At 41.4% G+C, this 19,067-nt stretch overlaps 1 protein-coding gene across 1 annotated transcript in view; it reads left to right on the top strand.

The window, feature by feature from the left end:
• The first annotated feature begins 13,337 nt into the window (after nt 1-13,337).
• LOC137282741 (LHFPL tetraspan subfamily member 2 protein-like) overlaps nt 13,338-19,067 on the top strand; it is a 33,452-nt gene continuing 27,722 nt past the window's right edge. The window contains exon 1 of the mRNA XM_067814531.1: nt 13,338-14,642. Coding sequence (XP_067670632.1) covers nt 14,276-14,642 — 367 coding nt within the window. The 5' untranslated portion in view covers nt 13,338-14,275. The remainder of the gene's footprint in view (nt 14,643-19,067) is intronic.

Raw genomic sequence — 19,067 nt, 5'->3', positions numbered from 1 at the left:
ATAAGAGGGAAACGATGCTACTACACACTCTGGGAGGCTGTCATTGTGAAGGCTCACAGGCTCTCGTTCCCCTCTCAAGGGCTATCGATTATGGGGAACGTTGGCCGGGGGAGGCGGATAACGTCGCCTACAGCTGTATACAAAGCCACACTTACAAAGGTCAATCGCATTATATCTACCTAAGAAACAAACTGCAGACATTGCATGGGGATAATTTGGCAGGTCGTGTTATTATAATTCCTGATAAAATCGACTCTGGTATACTGCGAACTGTGTGATTGTTCGTAATTTACATGTGATGGTCTTTAATGCTGGAATATCGCCAGAAATGAAGAAAATCCGGCTGGTGAATTTTCTGATTTTATCACAGCTAAACTGAATCTATTTCGTTTTGCTGGTTAATTCCGCTGAAGAAAAAAACTGATTTAGTACTTGATATGAAATTAGATCTGATGAAGCTTTCAAATGGATGATATAGTTACAAATTTCGATGATAAAAAAAAATGATTAGATGTCAGATGACGATTTTTTTGTGGAAGACATTTTTTTCACTTTTATTATATTTTTCATGTGTTTGTTGTGTAACCTTGCTTTCGGCAACAGTACAACTTTGTAAAGGGGATCAACAAAGAGAGTATGGACCAGTTGATCCAGTAACTTAAGTCGTGAGCATCGATCAACGCAGTCACTAATTCGGATTGAACGATGTACGATCTCACAGCCCCTTCCTCTTGCGATGAGCACAGGTGGCGGAGCAGCTACATATTTACTAGGATTCTCGAGGTTGTATTCCACGCTACGTGTGTGAAACGTTATAAATTAATGATTTCAGTTTATTTACCTCAGATAATATCAGGTAAAAACGACAGAAACAAACGTCCTAACCTGTTTCTCACCACTTAAACAAATGAGGGTGGCACTATGGACCCAGTCGTCGACAGTGATTTGGTTTATGTACTCCCAGATTGGCGTTAAACATATTTCTGTCTCTACTTTATACTGTTATTGTAAACTTTATTTCTAGGATTAAATGTTTGTCCCTACGTGCATCAATGCCGCAAGCACAAATGAATTTATTTCCACGGTTTACAATAAGATCAACCGTTTACAACAATATCACCCGTTTACAACAATATCACCCGTTTACAATAAGATCACCCGTTTACAATAAGATCATCCGTTTACAACAATATCACCCGTTTACAATAAGATCACCTGTTTAAAATAAGATCACCCGTTTACAATAAGATCACCTGTTTACAACAATATCACCCGTTTACAATAAGATCACCTGTTTACAATAAGATCACCCGTTTGCAATAAGATCACCTGTTTACAATAAGATCACCCGTTTACAACAATATCACCCGTTTACTATAAGATCACTCGATTACATTAAGATCACCAGTAAAAATCCGGTTTAGAAATAGGTCTTCAGGCACCCTTGCTGTTCGTATGAGGCGACTAACGGGATTGGGTGGTCAGGCTGTCTGACTTGGTTGACACGTGTCATCGGTTCCCAATCGCGCAGATCGATGTCTTTGATGTTGATCATACGGCGTCATGCATCTCGAATATTACCGAGTGCAGCGTTGAATAGCAAACAAACAAATACAATAACATCAACAAATGAAAATGCTATCAATCTGTCGAGCATGTGTTACTGCCTTGTCGTTTCCTAGTAACGTTCAGTTCCACGATAATTAGTTTTTGTTCTCTGAAATACTGATCACGTTTATACCTTTAAATCTAATGAGAGCGATGACAGGAGACTCAAGTTCAAGTGTCTCAAGAGGCACTTCACTCGTCACGGTCTACCGCCGACGTCGCCGCTACGTTTATTGACGTTATCACAGACCGGAACGGCGTCGTCGCTACCCGCGGTGCGTGGAGCCACACAAGACGACCAGAAAACATAAACAATTTAAACTCCTTACAGTGCCGTTAATGAAGCAGATTGCATTCCGCGTGTGAATTTTCCATCGTGTGTTTGTACAGCATGGCATTAGGATCTTGGAGCACTGGTTTCGCTCTGCGAAGAATATTATTACTGTGTCTGATGGTTGCAATAGTTCTTCGTGTAAAGAACTAAAACTTTAACTATCTGGCAAAACAAGGTATACACCCATGTGTAATGGATGAAGAAAATTAAGCAAAACAAGAAATGGTTAATCAATTGCGATGTATTTTATCAGGTACTTTAGTTGTATTTTTGGCATTACCTTTGAAGTGTTACGGTTACAGTTTTTAACCAGTTAACATTTGGATAATGTTTGTAACTTTTTGGCCGAATGTAATTTTAAGGTTCATGTTTTGCTGCCAGACGTTTAGTGCATACTCCCGTTGAAGTGAGACCTTTCTAACTCGAACCTATTGCATATTTTATGATTATGCACCTCAACTGTCCAAGCATAATTTTTATCTGAACCACATGAATTTCCCTACTGTTAAGCCCTCCCTGCAATGCCTAAAGCCCTACGTGAAGCAAGCTCAGATTTCCTCAGGTTCTGAATTTCCCATCTCACTGGGACTTCTTTTCAATTTAAATCTCTTTGTTTACAATATTATATATATTCAGAGACCAAGCGCATATCAGTTATGGTATACGGTTGACGTCGAACTTGTATGAAAATTTGGTCATTTCCTTTCAACAAGGCTGATAAGAGTCGAACACTGCTGTTTCAAATTTGAAGGAACCAGTTTTCATACTTGATAACAAATAATGATAACAATTACTCTATACAGCGATGAAACCCATCTGGGAGATCCTCTGTGGCGCTGTACACGAATGAGAGATAATAATTTCCATATCAGATTTGAACCTTGTGGTGGTCATTGGCGTCCTGAGTGATAACGGACGACTGTTCGAGTTATCTGAAGTTCAACACAACCGCACAATGATGACTCAATGCGGAATATGCAGAGAACCAGCTTCGAGACAACGGTGTTCGACTGTGTGAGGTTGTCTTTGAACTCAATGAAATAAAAAACATATTTACGACAGAACTGTCATGTTTCGATATCCGGAAGGGCGGTGGGATAGCCTAGTAATAAAGCGTCCGCTTTTAACGACAAAGACCCGAGTTCGATTCTCATATGGGTAGAGTGTGTGGAGCCCTACTTTCGGGTGCCCTCCGCCGTGATATTGCTGGATATTATTGCTAAAGGCGGCGTAAAACCAAGCTCACTCGGTCAATCGTTTTCCGGATACAGCTGAACTGTATGAGGGTAGTGAGTAAATACCAGACACAGCCACACAGCTGACTCATCGAACCACACCATGATACCATGACATGCCATCTATGTGGTACCGAAACAGTTTCCAAATTTTGCTAGCCAGTCGGACTAGTTATGACTTATAAAATTATAAACCCACAAAATAATTCACTATCCCTAAATTTGGCTGTATAAACCACGCAAAAGAGAATATGATATTGTCAGCATGACACGGCCTTCATCACTGAGCTGCGAATATCATGAAACTTTTTATCGGTCCATATATCTTGCATGATTTAAAAGTGTATTATATTTTTACAAGTCGGAGAGAGTGATATATTTTCAATATGACCCCATGACTATAGAGAATTACTGGCCCGACTGAACTGGCAAGTGGAACAGTGGCTTCTTCGCACACTGACTTGAAGGACAGGATATGGGGACCTGTTTTGATCCCCTATGTAGTAGCTACGGTAGACCAGTAGAAAGTCACTTAAAAGTTAAAAGGATTTGCTGCTGCGAATGGAAACCATTGGTTGGGTGAATTTAACAGGTATATATATCTTATGTAATCTTAAACCCGGGTTAGAACTGGTCATTAGTAGCCCATGCTTTTTGTAAGAGGTGACTAATGGGACCGGTGGGTGAAACTCGCTGACTTGCTTGGCACATGTCACATATCCCATTTGCGCAGATCGATGATCGATGACTGTCGCCATAAAACTGCAATATTGCTGAGTGCATCCATGTTTCTTGCGTTCTAGTCAGCCTCACAGTCCCGAACCACAATATTGTCCCAACTGCCTGTAATGCTAAATCCCTGCTGAAGCAAGTCTGTGTTTCCTCTGGTTCTGAATCTCACATTCCACAGGTGCTACTTTTCAAAAACATTTTTCTCAAATAAAAATGTTTCTTTATTTTCAAATCATATATTTTAACGCAAGTGTACATGGGTTACAGGCCTGGCCCAGAGTGTTTGGTGAAAAACATGCCTTCTGTCATCAGGCAGTAAATGGGTACCAGGTAGTTTGCAGCATAAATGTGGTTGCTAACCTCTTGGCTTATCACAGGCTTGTGTACTCCTTATGAAGCTGAATGTGAAATTCGATGGCACGCAATGTCGCTGAATCTTTTAAACATATAATATCGGGCATATAGATGACCCATACTGATGGAATATTCATTGGGAGCTTATACGCCATTGTCAATTATTTTACAAACACTGTATTTGAATGTATTTTTTCATGATAAACACATGTTTGTGTACGGTGCAAAATGGCTGATGAAAAGAATGTTCCTAGATATATTAAGACTTAGTATAATACTGACCGATCTAACTGACTGAACGCAACGCTTGCTAGTAGTCCACTTACGTCATTGGATTCAAGAACGGCGACTCTGCACAGGTTTCCAGTGATGAAGAGTGAGTGGTTATCTACAATACATCCTCTACATTCCGTCAATAAATTTACAATTGCATTTGAATGGAAATAAATATTAATCGATTCCCAATGAATCGACGGGATACCGCTTGCTGAAGCTGAGCAACAGATCTAAAACACATAAAGTTTATCACGTGGGTTTCTCATTTGAGATCCAAGTTCCAATAAATGTAACGGCTTCTGTTTATTTCTGCAAATAACATCCTCAAAGGTACAGTCCAGAGTGTTTATTTCCTTATTTTGACCATCACTCCCCCAACAACGTACTACTTGGCCCGTTCCCTTCAACAAATAAAGAGACGCCGTTCCCGCCCTGGCTTTAATTCCTTTCCTTGGATCATTTCCACGGTAATAGTGGCCGCAGCGTCTGAGACAACATGTGGTCACTGTCTTGTCCGAACTTCACAGACAGCTTGGACACTTTAAAACCGATAGAACAAGGACCATGCCTTCTGACCACAACGCTGGACATAAACCGTCCACCATTAAATCGGCCATCTTTGAAGACTGGCCTCAGGAGTGATTACCTGATTGTTGTAATGTGAATTTTAGTACAGTTCCCATCAATATCAGTGACCTGGTCAGTTCGGCAACGCTGACCGCACAGATGACCAGGAGATAAGCCCACGAGGGTCAAATCACGCCGATATGCATTTCAGAAGCATGTCCAATCGCGCTTTCTTAGTCTGCAATATCGTCTCGCTGTTAACGGCCATGGTTCGGTGAACCGGAGGATCAGATATGGCGCTAGGCAATTTGTTATCAAAAGGTGTTACATGTCTCCCTCTTAGGTGCAATGTATAAATTCTCTTGAATCGCGTCCTGAAATTATTCCACGGGTTCAGAATTACCCACACGTCAGCAATATAAACGAAATGCACTACACTGCTATAAAACCAACGATAACGCGTTGTAAATGTATCCCATATCAGGGATATTATCGTTTGAAGGTGGACAACAAAGGCGGTTGGGATATATTAAATTTCTTATATGTGGGCAATTAGTTCAAAACTCTCATTGTGCCAATATTGAAACATGATTCCAGTTGTATGGACATTGATTAAACGGCGCCCCTCGTGTGGATTATTTTCGACATATAAATAAAGGTTTTATGGCTGGGAGTTCCGGTAAAAATTGAATGTTTTGTCTGATATAGATACGAGTCTAATTGGATTCGACAATTTCTTCAGCAAATGAGTCTTTTTCGGCAGACAAGAATACGAGATCCTGCAGAGCAATAGATATTGTCTGTTTCAATTTAGTTACGTTCTAAGTTTAGCTTATGGACTTGTGGCGCCAGATTTATTGAATCTAGTTTTTTTCAAGACAGAATTACCGTAACTGTGATTACACCATATATCGTCGTTTCTACATTAATTACAATTCATTGAGACAAATATATACTTTTGCGAGTCAGAGTTCAAAAGGCAAGGTTCACGAGCTTTGGGCAGTCTTTGTGTAGAGCTAATGATAAGCTCACGGACGAGCTAGGGATAAATTCAATATCATGCGAATGGAATCATTTAGACAGTATTTCATCAAATGTCAGCTTTCTCTCTCTCACACGGGGCAGTGACGTAGACAAGGTTAAAGCTTTCGCTCGTCTCGCCGAAGATCCGGGTTCGATTCCACACATGGATACGTCCATTTCTGATGTTCCCAGTGATACTGCTGGAATATTGCTAAAAGCGGCGTACAACCACACTCACTCCTTCACTACAATGTGGATCTGGCGTCCACGATGTGTGATAACATTTTATGATCTCCTGACAATGTAAATCGGTGTTCATGCAATCAATCCCTCGAACCAGCTGCTTGATGTAACCAGCCCGTGTCGACCTTGTCACGACAGCCTTAGTCATATTAGATTCTCTCTCGTCCAGTTGGTTGGTTGGTTGGTTGGTTGACGCCGCATTCAGTAATATTCCAGCTATAAATAGTCCAGTCTGGACCATACTGTGCAGTGTTCAACAGCATGAGCATCAATCTACGCACTTGGACTTTCGCCCATTCTGTGATGAACCATGATATAGGTTAAATTCAAATCTTTATTTTCCCGTGTTTTACCATATGACTGGTTCTCCTTTCCAATTATGCAGTTGATTGTCTCTATGAAAATGTCATATTTTCTTTGAGAACGTATTTGGATATTGCCAAGACTACAGATTGTTGCTTTCTGCGGGGGCAAAATATTCACCCCTAATATGAAAGTTAGCAAATTTGTCCTCTTACGTTAATGATAGGACAACAATAATTCATTTAGTTTTAAAAGTACAAATAACACAGTTATGTCCCCGAGCCACCGCTCATTAATTCTGTATCATAACAAGCACATACTCTCAACATCTAACCAAACAAAACCCTGTAACGAGCTTATACTTTTTAAAGCCCGCATATACATCGATCTCAACATCAAAGCAGATGAAAGGCTACTGCAGCTTTCAACGTGATTCTTGTTTGTTTGGTAAGAAGGGAAAAAAAGGTTTGTGAAGAATAGAATAAATATTTCTGATGTCTCTTTCCGAAGCAATGTAAATTTGAACGAGAGCATGAATTGTACCGTGCATCAGGGAGTTGTCTTACTTAAGCTATTATACTGTTAATTGCTTGTTAGTCAATTTTACAAAAGTGGTGTATGGAGTTTATCAAAACGACGGAATAAATGGATGGTTGCTGAAGCGAACAGCGTGTAAGCGTTGATTAAATTAGGTAAAAATAGAACCCGTTTGGAAGCGCGGCAGATAATATTGAGTTTAACTATGCCATACTGAAGATATCGATGCAGTGTCAAATCAAATGTTGGTCCATACCGTTGAGAACATTTCAGATTCCATAACAGTTACCGTCGACAACACTTGGTAACGGTTTTTTTTATCGTTGGTGTAATACACATTTACCGACTCTGTTGATAATTTTTATTTTCTTTGGCAATGAACGTTGTCAGTGTGTATGAACTGATGGTCTGGGTATTGATTAAGTGAACGGAAGCGATCAGACCGTTCTAGAGAAATCGCGCGGTTTCACACACACGAGTGTGAGTGACGGGGTGTGGTTTCACGTCACGTTTAGCAATATTCCTGCAGTATCATCACGGGGGGCTCCCGAAGTGGGCTTCACACAATTTACCCATGCTGGATTCGAACCCAGGGTCCCGTTCCTACAAGTGATTTTAATGCTAAGGTGATCGTAACTCCCATACTTCAGCATAGGCTTACGACTGTCGTACTGCTAAGCTCCCCAGGAACGAGGCCCAGGGTCTAGATTTTGGAAGCTCTCTTAGCGCTAAGATGGTCGTATGATATGTTAATGTATGGCAGATACGACTATCGTAGAGCAAAGAGAGCTTCGAAAATCTAGGCCTTGCACTTCGGTATAACAAGTGTACGCTTCATCGCAGCTGGGGACACCATAATGGGCTTTGTAAATTGTACCCATGTGCGGAGTCGAACCCAGTTCTTTGGCGTGACGAGTGCACGCTTTAACCACTGGTCTATCCCATCGCCCCGTTTGAAACGGTAAAGATCCATGTTTCATGACGTTGCATGCTTAGTGTATGCGAAAATACATTGTCTATCTGTCTTAAATATTTTCCAGTGTTTTGTGTGTCTCATAGGCCAAATGACCGGATTTTATATGGGTGAGTGAGTTTAGTTTTATGCCGCACTCAGCAATATTCCACACCATCGGTCTATAATTAATCGAGTCTGGACCAGACAATCCAGTTATCAAACACATGAGCATCGATCTGCGCATTTGGAAACCGATGACATGTGTCAACCAAGTCAGCGAGTCTGACCACCCGATCCCGTTAGTCGCCTCTTACGACAAGCATAGTCGCCTTTTATGGCAAGCATGGTTTGCTGAAGGCCTATTTTACCCCGGGACCTTCACGGGTGATTTTATATGAATGCTGCAATTGTGCCATTATGTACTTGTATTAGCATGTTAAATGTTACTTTCTTCTTCGTCTTCTACTTCTATATTTTATACATTGGATCTAAACAGCCTCTCTGTACGTTGTATTGTTCGGCATTTCTTCCTGAAATTGTAGATGGTTTTAGCTGGTTTTCCTTAAGCCTTTTCAAGCTTCTTACGTACATTCGTCTGGGTCGTTTCTAAATAGATATATGCAGTTTGCGACCTGCCATTTTCAGAGAGGAACTTCATTAGTTCCGCCTTGATGTTTAAATTAGTTTTAAATGATATCATTTGTTTACGTCTGGTGTAGACAGGCGTCCCGTATATTACACAGGCGTGGGATGACAGTTAACATAACCTGAAGATTCATCGGAGGACCATACAACGAACCACTCACACGGCAACAGTCATTAGGCAAGTAGTATATCCCTTGGGCCAGGCTACTAAATTGGAGCAGGTATCGCTGAGTGTGGTGAGTGGTTACGAAAGTAGTATTTGTCCTCTGAAGTGGAACTTGTTCATATCAAAGCTGAATATTAGCTGTCGAGTTAATGGACGAACGCTGTGTGGAGTGTTAGGTATGCTTATGCAACGCCAGTAGGTTTGCCAGCACACCCAGCAATGTGGGGATTATCAGTGTTTATTGGTTTTAAGTTTTTTATGATTTTTACGAAACTTTATTTATACCCATGATTTTGCATGTCCCTGTTTCTAAGTAAATAGATTACAACACGAAGATCAGTTTGACTTTTGCCTCTGACGTAATTATTAATCATTCCTCTTGGACATATGTTGACGTAAAGATGATTTATTTCGTTATAGTTTTAATGATATATACTTTTTAACAAATACTCGAAACCACACGAGGTCTTTTCTGAAAAATATCATTGATATTTTCTTTTATTTCAAAATCAGTTTTATTGCAGTGTAAGTTAATTACAGTGTTAAAACCTAACGCGTGGGAAGTATTATCTGCGCGAGGGACTGACATTGCCAGCGGGTTGCCCTGGAGTATATTTGTCGAGAGACGGGTACTTATGGGAGGCAGTCGGGGCGCAAACACCTTCAAAGGCGAAGACAGAAAGCACGAGTGAGAGAATATGACCGCGCGATTCCCTCGCAAAAACATCAATCAATGTGGATCCTTCTCCGCATCCCTCTGAGTTTGTCTTTTCATAGAAACCGATACCTAAAGTCCATCCACCGATGCTCGAGCACACCCAAAATTAGCCCCGGATCAGAGGAAGCGGACTCGGAATGCGAGAGGCATGTTGAAGCAACACTCTAATAACAAGCTCTAGGGTTAAATCAATGGGACCGGAGCTTAAGTAAATAATTAACTAATGCAAAAACATTTTGTCTTGATTAAGATCACAGTGGTTTCATTTGAAAAGAAGAATTTTGTCAGAGTCGTTGAAAATGTCCGTGATACCGGTGCTCTAATTAGCGTGGCACAAGACCTTTGCAAACTAGATCCAGATTAAGATGAGGTCACTCACTAACCAGCCCAAAGTTTCTCGGACAAGACCGGAATTACCCGATTTGATCCGACTGGCTGAGGAACGTTTTGTCCTCTGGTTGTCATCATCGAAAGGAAAAGCAGAAAAAATCCCATTGGTTTATTGAAAAGTTGGATCACGCCATTCGACAAAGCGGACAAGAGTCTTCGTGGAAATGGTTTATTTGATTTACCGATCCAAGTAAAAAGGATTAATCTTTGAAGGTTTGGACATTATTTGAATGTGATTCTGGTAAAGTAAACGATTAGTTTGAAGGTCAAAGCAATAGCGTATTCCCTGGTTTGTTGCAAATTTGAGTATGATGTGGAAACGAAGCAGGATTCCTTTTAGCTCGGGGTTTTTAAACTTTATTTAAAGCTTAGAGATACTTCTGTTCCATGCCAGTTATTAGGTGTTTATGCCTAGAAACAAACAAATCCATCCACGTTGATCGCTCCCCGGGACAAATCCGATCTTGTTCTAATTTATGGCCTGAGGTAATGTTTTATTGGCTTTGCAAACACGCCTGAATATATGGAGACGTTCATTATTTGCTGCTGAATGGCCAGTTTAGTAATCTTGTAAGACTCTTTCACAAGTCAATGCTACATCGACAAGATATTAAAGTTCGAAAATCACACAATGGATTTGTTTAAGAGAATTCGTAAACGATGTTTGCAACCCGTATATCGGTTCTAATTGCAAACGTAACTGCTTATTAAGATCTTATTAGAACAGATATTTTCAATCGAATTGCTTCACAACACATCAGGCCTGTGAAGATTCGGACTTCAACCCATGATTGTTGTATAAGACGACTAACGGGGATCGGGTGGTCAGGCTCGCTGACTTGATTGACACATGTCATCGATGGCTATTTTCTTTAAAACTGTATATTTTGATAGTAAGTAATTAACAGAGTAGATTTTGATATAACCGTCAATTTCTTGTGATAATTAACAATTTTAAGGTCAACGACACGTATCACGATACGAAAATAATGTGTCGTTATATTTGCCGACAGGTAAAGTATCACGATTGTCGATACCACAATATATCGTCAGAGCTCTGCTAGGCATTATGGGAAATAATGCAGTTCAAAGACCGTGTGGCATGCTTCTGCTACCTGTATAAGAACCTGCAAGACGTGGGTTTTACCCTCAGCTCTAATCGGTCTTAAGTCAATGATTTCCAGCACCTAAACGTGTGTCTCGAATTCTCCAAAGCTTTCCTGAGACTTAGAGCTCGTCCGATTTTTAACAACGAAACAACGTCCCATCATCGCCTCAGGTCGGGTGGAAACAGACTTTCTACATAATCCTGAAACTGTAGAAATCTAGACTTGCCATACAGTCAAGACTTGTAACGGCTTTCTGGGATATATTGGTTTCATTTTCTTCCCGGTCTACCTGACTGTCCCTGAACCACATCACTTTCCCCACTGCCTATCCCTCCCTGCAGTGCTAAAGCCTTAAATGAACCAAGTCTAGAGTCAGGTCTCTAGGGGCTCCTTTACAATTTAAATGGGTTCATTTGTTCCAGTGAAACATATATATTCATAGACTAAGCGTTAGTCTAGACAGGCTACTGCTGCCTATTCTGACTGAATCCCGGAGGATGGAGATATGAAATTTCTACGTTCCTTGATCTGTGGCATGAGCTTACCATGTTCACCCAGTGACGGGCGGTTCTGTGGATCCTTCAAGAATGTCCAACCATTGCTTACAGATATGCACGACTAATTACCTTCACTGACAGGTGATAATTGTGTAAGGGGGCTGGTTTGAGACCGTATTTACCATACCCCGAATTCCGTTATCTACTCTACACAAATGTTCGGCTTTTTAATTCTTCACATAAAAGGCTTTTCTCGTTAGTGTGAAAAGCTGAACGTTTTAGCAGTAGTAACCAGTCCGGATTTCCCGTCAACCTGAATGGTGGTGCCCATTCAAAATATAAAACGAACGCGAATTTCCTCCTTGTACTGAACGGTAACACCTTTTTAACATATAAAAAAGGGCTGAACTTTCTCCTTTAACTGAACGGTAGAACCTTTTCAAAATTTAAAACGGATTGCGGATTCCCTCGTTAAATTGAAAGGTGGATCGTATTTCCAAATATAAAACGGATTACGGATTTTTCGCCAGGTTCCGTTTTTGCACAACGCTCACCATTTTTTAAAGCATTAATCTGCTGGCGATTCAGTGTTCAGTGGTGAAGAGTCACGTTTCGCTACAAGTATGTATTCTGGGCAGCTGTGTGTGATTTGAGTCATGTCAGTTTCGCTGAACAGGCTAACAATTCACAATCAGGCTCCTAACACCCTCCGAAGTATGAAGTTATATTTGCAAATGCCTACTCATTCATTCATTCTGACATGGAGTGTATTTTCACCATCTGAGACGCTCACCAACGATTCCTGCTAGTTTAACATCAACCGCGTTTGAACTGAATAGATTGTCCTGTCTCATAGCCAGAGAAGCAACTGGTTCCTCGATCGACGTTCATCGCTGTACGTGCTTGGCGGTAGCGCGCACGTACTATACCTAGCCGTCAGCTGGGCTTCGTCGAACCATCTAAACTTGGCTGGTTTTTTTAAGTATCTAACGAGGTAAAAACAGAACTACATTGCAGTTTATTCACACAACATCATCTGGGTGGGGAAAAAGATGAAACTGTTTTCAAATTAAATAATAGTGTTTTTGAGTTGCATATTTTGGCTTAACTAAGCAATAAGATTCGAATTATTGCATTTTTGGCACTGGTGAGGTTAATAAATTGTGGTTTCTTTTCTGAGCTGAGAAGGTTATAAGTTTGTCACAAATACAAACACCCTGTAACTAAATGGGAGGGACAGGATGTCTAGCTAAGACAATGGCCTTTTGTTTCGATAAGTTTTACAGGCCATCATAAAACGGCGTTACGACTCTGCAACAGCACGCTAATCTTGCCAAACACGCAACAATGGCACACAATTGCACGATCAAACAGTAGGTATAGCGATGACACGCACGTGTTGCTCTTTACAGGGCATTAGGAGCCACATTCACAATGGTGGTGTGAGGAGTTAAGACCTAAACGAAAACAGAGCAACCTGGTGCTAATGCGTTTATGATGCAGCTGATCTGGAGAACAATTAAGATAAGCCATCTTATCGCGAACCCAGATTCCTTGTTATGGAAATGACAGGTTTCGCTTACCACAAGTTATGCAAGACGTGTTTGTTAACTATTACCTGTACAAAGCACGTGCGATAAAACTGAAGTAGTTCGTGAGCGTATCAGCATACAGAGAACGAGTCACAGTTCTATGCGCTAGAAATGTAGGGAATCCTCTGCACACTGTGTGGAGTTTGTGAGCTCAGAACGCTGCAGTCCGTGTTATCCGAGCGTCATTCGGCACGGCTCGGAGCAAACTGGACTGAATGGCTTTGTAGTAAGCGGTCGAGGTTGTGTAGTAAGATCTATACAGATCTGTCGAACTGACCACCCTGGTGATTGGTAGGCGGTCCGAGATCACGTGACTTTATCAGCACGCGCCAGGTCACATGGCTACTGCCAACTGGTGTTCGCCTGTGAGAGTGTAGTACAGGGGAATTCCTGTACATGTCGAAAGAACATCAATCAGCTGGTCCGTGGATTCTATAGGCTGTCGTTCACAGTCGGAAGGAGAGGGGTACCGTTGATCATTAGAACAGGACCGGGAGACAGAGCCGCTTCAATGAGAGGATAATCTCAAGGGACGCCTGTTGGATAGAGGCAACAGTGGACGTTATAATTATACCATTAAATCAATGAAAGGATTGAGAGAGTGTCCGAATTTGAGGATCGGAGAGTCATGCGGAATTGAAGCATGAATAGGATGTGTCATTGGTGAAAAAAGGTTATGGGGCTACAGACGACGAGAAGGTGTTCAACAGTTTGAAACCCGGTGTCATTAATTTCCTTAAGTTTTCTAAGTGTTGGTCGACAATCTCTAAAACTGGCGCTGAAAAAATTCTCTGCTTCCTCCTATTTCGGAAAGAAATTATCCTCGTGGAGGAGGAGGTTTGATGATGTCATCACTGACCAAATCCACAAGTGGAAAGCCAGTTGCTCATGGAGCAGACGACACCCCAACACGGACACGTGCGTTGCCAAAGCAACCGAGGCCAAAGAGACAGAGGCCCAAGCTGATGAGCCTCAAACACAACCACAAAGCATGGCCCTGACACCTGTGTCCATCCTGTGGTCACTGTTGTCCATTTTCGTCGCCTCAACGTGTACAGTGACCTTTTTCTACCCGGCCTGGGTGACCCACCCAGACAGACTCCATTCATTTGGGGTGTTCAGATACTGTGTTAGGAACCTTGAGATCCTCATCCCTACACCCAGGTGTATCAGCTACGGAGGCAACCCCAACCTGGGTAGAATTCCAGCGGGGGCATGGCAGGCCTCATGTATCCTATACGGAGGGGGGTGTATTCTTATGTGTGTGTCAGCGTTGTTGACAGTCTTCGTGTTGTGTGTGGACAAACCGAAACATAGGCGATTGGCTTTAATCAATGGCTATCTACAGACCGTTGCAGGTAAGACCCTGGTTAAGTGTTCATATATAGATACATGAATGTGTCTATTTTCAGACACAACTCCATTTCCAGCTTATAACTTATCTGTAGCCGTGGTTACGGGAGTCACATATCCACCTGAAATCAGTTCAAACTTCAGCGCTTCCACAAATGTAATGACCTCGGTGAATGCACGCTTACCATGCGCGGAAGCACTCTCAATTTCACACAAGAACTGAAACGTCGAATTTACACTGAAATGGTCGTCTGATTTTAGGCCATGTTCCCTGCCGTATAAAATAACATACTCTACAAAATCTAAGAGTATATACTGCGTACAGAAGTTCTGTAATCAGTATCCAGCTATTTTGATTCATTTCGTCACGTAATATAAAACGGGAATAGAAAATTCCGTTTACCAACATCCTGGGCATCGTTCTGTAATATCTCATCAGTCCCGATTGACCAGGTTTCGGATTAACAAATATAGGTATGAAGCAATGTCACTTTAAGTATACAAAGAGCGTTACGATAAAACAATAAAAGCATCATAACAGGGTTTCAGAACACAAGGGTTCGGATTACTGAGGTCTTCGGAAAGACAATGGACCGACTGATTATCATCACCGCCAGATGTTGTTGCCAGAATGTCATTTCTCATGTAGATATCCGTCTGTCCCACGTCAATTAATCACAAACGTCAGTGTTCAGTAGACCGACTGTACTCGTACATACAACTGGGGCAGATCCACGACAGCAGACAAATCTAAATCCCTTACAAATCTCATTATGACATCCACCGTGTTACCATACCCCTCCACCGTCTAGTCACCGTGACGGTCTGTTGACATGCCAGAGGTTTATGACTTGAATCTGTCTCACTTTTACTATTTGCGCTTTTTGTAACCATGTCATGAACCTTCTCGCTTCTCCAACCAACACGGTGCAACAGTTTGAGGGGTTTTTCACGATATTCCTTTGCACTAAGGACGAGTGGATGCGTGGAGAGTTTATTGCAAGGGCATGACGAAAAGAGGTTTCTGTTTTAGTCCAGCTGTAGGTGGTCATCATTATGCCACAGATGCAGTATTTATGTATGGCAATGATGATTATCAATGAGACTGCGTCTCTCTGTAACAATAGTGTAATTGTTTGAAAAAAAAAACCCGAAGACCTACATTTTTATTAACCCCAGTGATACGAGCGTTTTAGAACTTGTGGCAAATCAGTTTTTCTTTATGTTTTCGTTAATGAAAATTATATTGTTCAGAAACTGCCAGATGAAGTTTTATTTTATCAATCGGTTGGACATCAAGGCATCAAGGTGACTTGAGGTTGGGACACATAGAATATTATAGAATACCAGTATAGCCAGTTGTGCCTTTTTGACTATGAAATCAAATTATGTTAATTTGGGGATACGTCATAAGACTGCACATTAACACATGATAATCTGGTCGGTCAACTGTCTCGCTTAACAAATCCTGTGTATTTCGTTGTGCTCCTTTAACACTGTACGTTTGTGTAATAGACGTCCTAAGCGAGGAGGTCCGTACTAGTAAGGTTACACTGTAGAGGACTGTGTATTTGTGAACGAGATTTATGTTTCAAATGCGACAGGGTTGACTGTATTCAAGATATTATTCATCTCGAAGCCTACTCATATTCCATTCATCTAAGTCAATGCTATAATTCATTATCTCATTCAAGTGCTTTGATTCCTTCTCTTGCTGAACGTCTTACACAGCAGAATCTTGATCTTATTACGACTGCATGTAAATGGTTGAGTCTAAACCATACAAACCAGTGATTGATATAAGGAGCAAAGTCCTTTGCGTCCTGTGCGATGACGTACATTCAACCAAGTGATGGAACTTGCCCACCCGATTCATTTAGTCGCCCCTCAATACAGACACATATTGGAGTAGCCATTTCTGTTCCGGAATCATCAGGTCGAGCCGTCTTTTTTCAAACCCGAATTGTTTTGTATATTAAGTAAAACAAAATCTGTATTAGTCAAACTGTACCAAAAAAGTGTTCTCCCTCGTCCCTATCTTGAGCTAAATGGGCAATCAATCATCAGCGAATTACACCTGTATATACTGATATCCCTGTGTTAGCTCTGCATCACGGAGATCGGCTTACTTGATTGGCTTACTCTCTGCATCATTCCTTTAACCGATGCTCCTGGTGTGTACCACACCTTACACGCAACCAGTTTTACTACATATGCCAAATTCTTACCTATTGTCAACAGATCCCCGTAATTAATTCTGACATTTGATCAACTATACAATCCAGAGCTATACATCTTAGCGACTGTCAGTAAATTCCAAAATCCTGCTCTAATGGCGAGGTAGCGTTCATCAATCCTCCGAGGGCATTGTATGGAATCACGATAGCTGTGAGGCAACGCTCTCCTAAGCTTGCTGCAGGGGACGAAAGTCGCCCAACAAGAAGGCGCGATATGTACTCATATTATAAAGCCCCTTATGTCAATTAGAGCTTTGGGACAGTAATGCGTGGCCCGTATTGCTCGACATAACCCTCCTTACCCCATGTGGAGCTACACAACCTCCTCCAGAGCTCACACTCTATTCTACATGCAGCAATGGCAGGAGAATTGGTCTTTATTGGCCTCAGAATTAGTTTTCACTGCCGTTCTGTCATGTAATCAATCAAACTATCAATTTGAACAGGACGCTAGCAATTAACCCTCCTTATTGTTTATCGTTGGGGAAGGAGCTTCTTTGGCCTGTTCATCCTTGAGGAATGTTACGACCGCGTTTTGTCCATAATTGTTCGGCGACATGACAGAGGAATGCATTATACGAACAGAGTGTGCATTGTATGGGTACTTAGCTGGGCCAATTCGTGACGTGTTTATGAGGCATTGTAAATAAACAAACATACCTTAATTAGCTTGTCAGTTGGCAAATGGTAATATCAAGTGCTTTCCACTCTTAAGGGAACATGTAAAGACATAATGATGGTTGTTTTTGTTGCATGTTAGTGTATCGTCTCAAGATATACCAGCTATGTGTTTCACGCTAGCCGTTTATGCCATATCAAATGAGCAAGAATGATTCGTATTGACCCAGGAAGAAATAACTCGTAAATCCGGACGGATTTTCACGAGTACAGCGTCCGGTTTTACAAGTATATGCAACCACATATGCCTCTATATGTTCAGATTAACGGGTTCCGGACTGACGAAGTTTCACTGTATCGGTGAATTAGCACAGTGATTGTGCGTTCACTTGTTTAGAAGTTAAACACCGGGTTCGATTCCCACAATTTATATACATGTACACCACTCAAAATTGCTTAAAGTACACTCGATTGTTTCAAATTACAATAATCAGCATGTCACGAAATGAACACATATTAAGCATAGTGATATGAGGAATTTGCGTGCTCTTTCATATCATGATAGTTAGGTATGGTAATGTTTAATGGTGTTTTTTAACACAGTGTAGTGTCTAATAGTTCTAATACCTCCAGGCCCATGAAGGTCCAGGGTAGAATAGGCCTTCAGCAGCCCATGCTTGCCATAAAAGACGATTCTGCTTGTCGTAAGAGACTACTGACGGGATCGAGTGGTCAGGTTCGCTGACTTCCCATTTGCGCAGATCGATGCCCATGTTGTTGATCACTGGATTGTCTGGTCCAGACTCGATTACTTACAGACCGCTGCCATATAGCTGGAATATTGCTGAGTGCGGCGTAAAACTCAACTCACTCTAATACCTCCACTGCCGTGATCGTGAAATTCTGGTGCACATCCTGGCATTTAATCACTATGAAAAATGTCTCACTTACTTGCTCTTAAAAGCCAATAGTGACATTTATACCCAATAAACTACGTTTATTACGAATACCGACGTAACGAAATGGCGAATAGAACGAGTTGTTTTTTCTGGGTCCATGCCGCTTGCTGTTTCATGTATTCAAACTGCATATAACGAACTACGTTTGAACTGAAATCAGTGGTTCCTTTAAGCTCGTTATAAGCGAACTTTACTTCGTGAGTTAAATCTTAAATGGAATTTAAGCCTCTAACTCTTCAAAAGACGGATACATATAATCGATCCATTTTTACGCGCAACACCTTGACGCAGAGAAATGTCACGACCAGACATTGTAGGTGCGCTTCAAGCAGTCATGTTACCGCGTTATCTTTATGTCAGGACCAGAACTACAGATGTTCATGGGAAATGTTAACATCCATCGTCTCATACAGATAAGCTATATCTCTAAGACATGCAGAGGAAACAGGATCGCATTCGTATCCATTTTATGCTTGTATTATTAGGGTACCGCGACAGCTTAATAGTCTGAATGATAGGTACGCTGCGACTGGGGCGGGAGTCGTCGATGTCAGTCATCAAATAGCGTGGCTGGTTACTGGGATGAGGTGACATAGGTGCCCAGATTAAAGGTAGT

This window comes from Haliotis asinina, chromosome 1, assembly GCF_037392515.1.
Source record: "Haliotis asinina isolate JCU_RB_2024 chromosome 1, JCU_Hal_asi_v2, whole genome shotgun sequence".
Classification (NCBI taxonomy): Eukaryota; Metazoa; Mollusca; class Gastropoda; order Lepetellida; family Haliotidae; genus Haliotis; species Haliotis asinina.
Note: the sequence above shows the minus strand (reverse complement) of the source record. Positions and strands in the feature narration are given on the sequence as shown.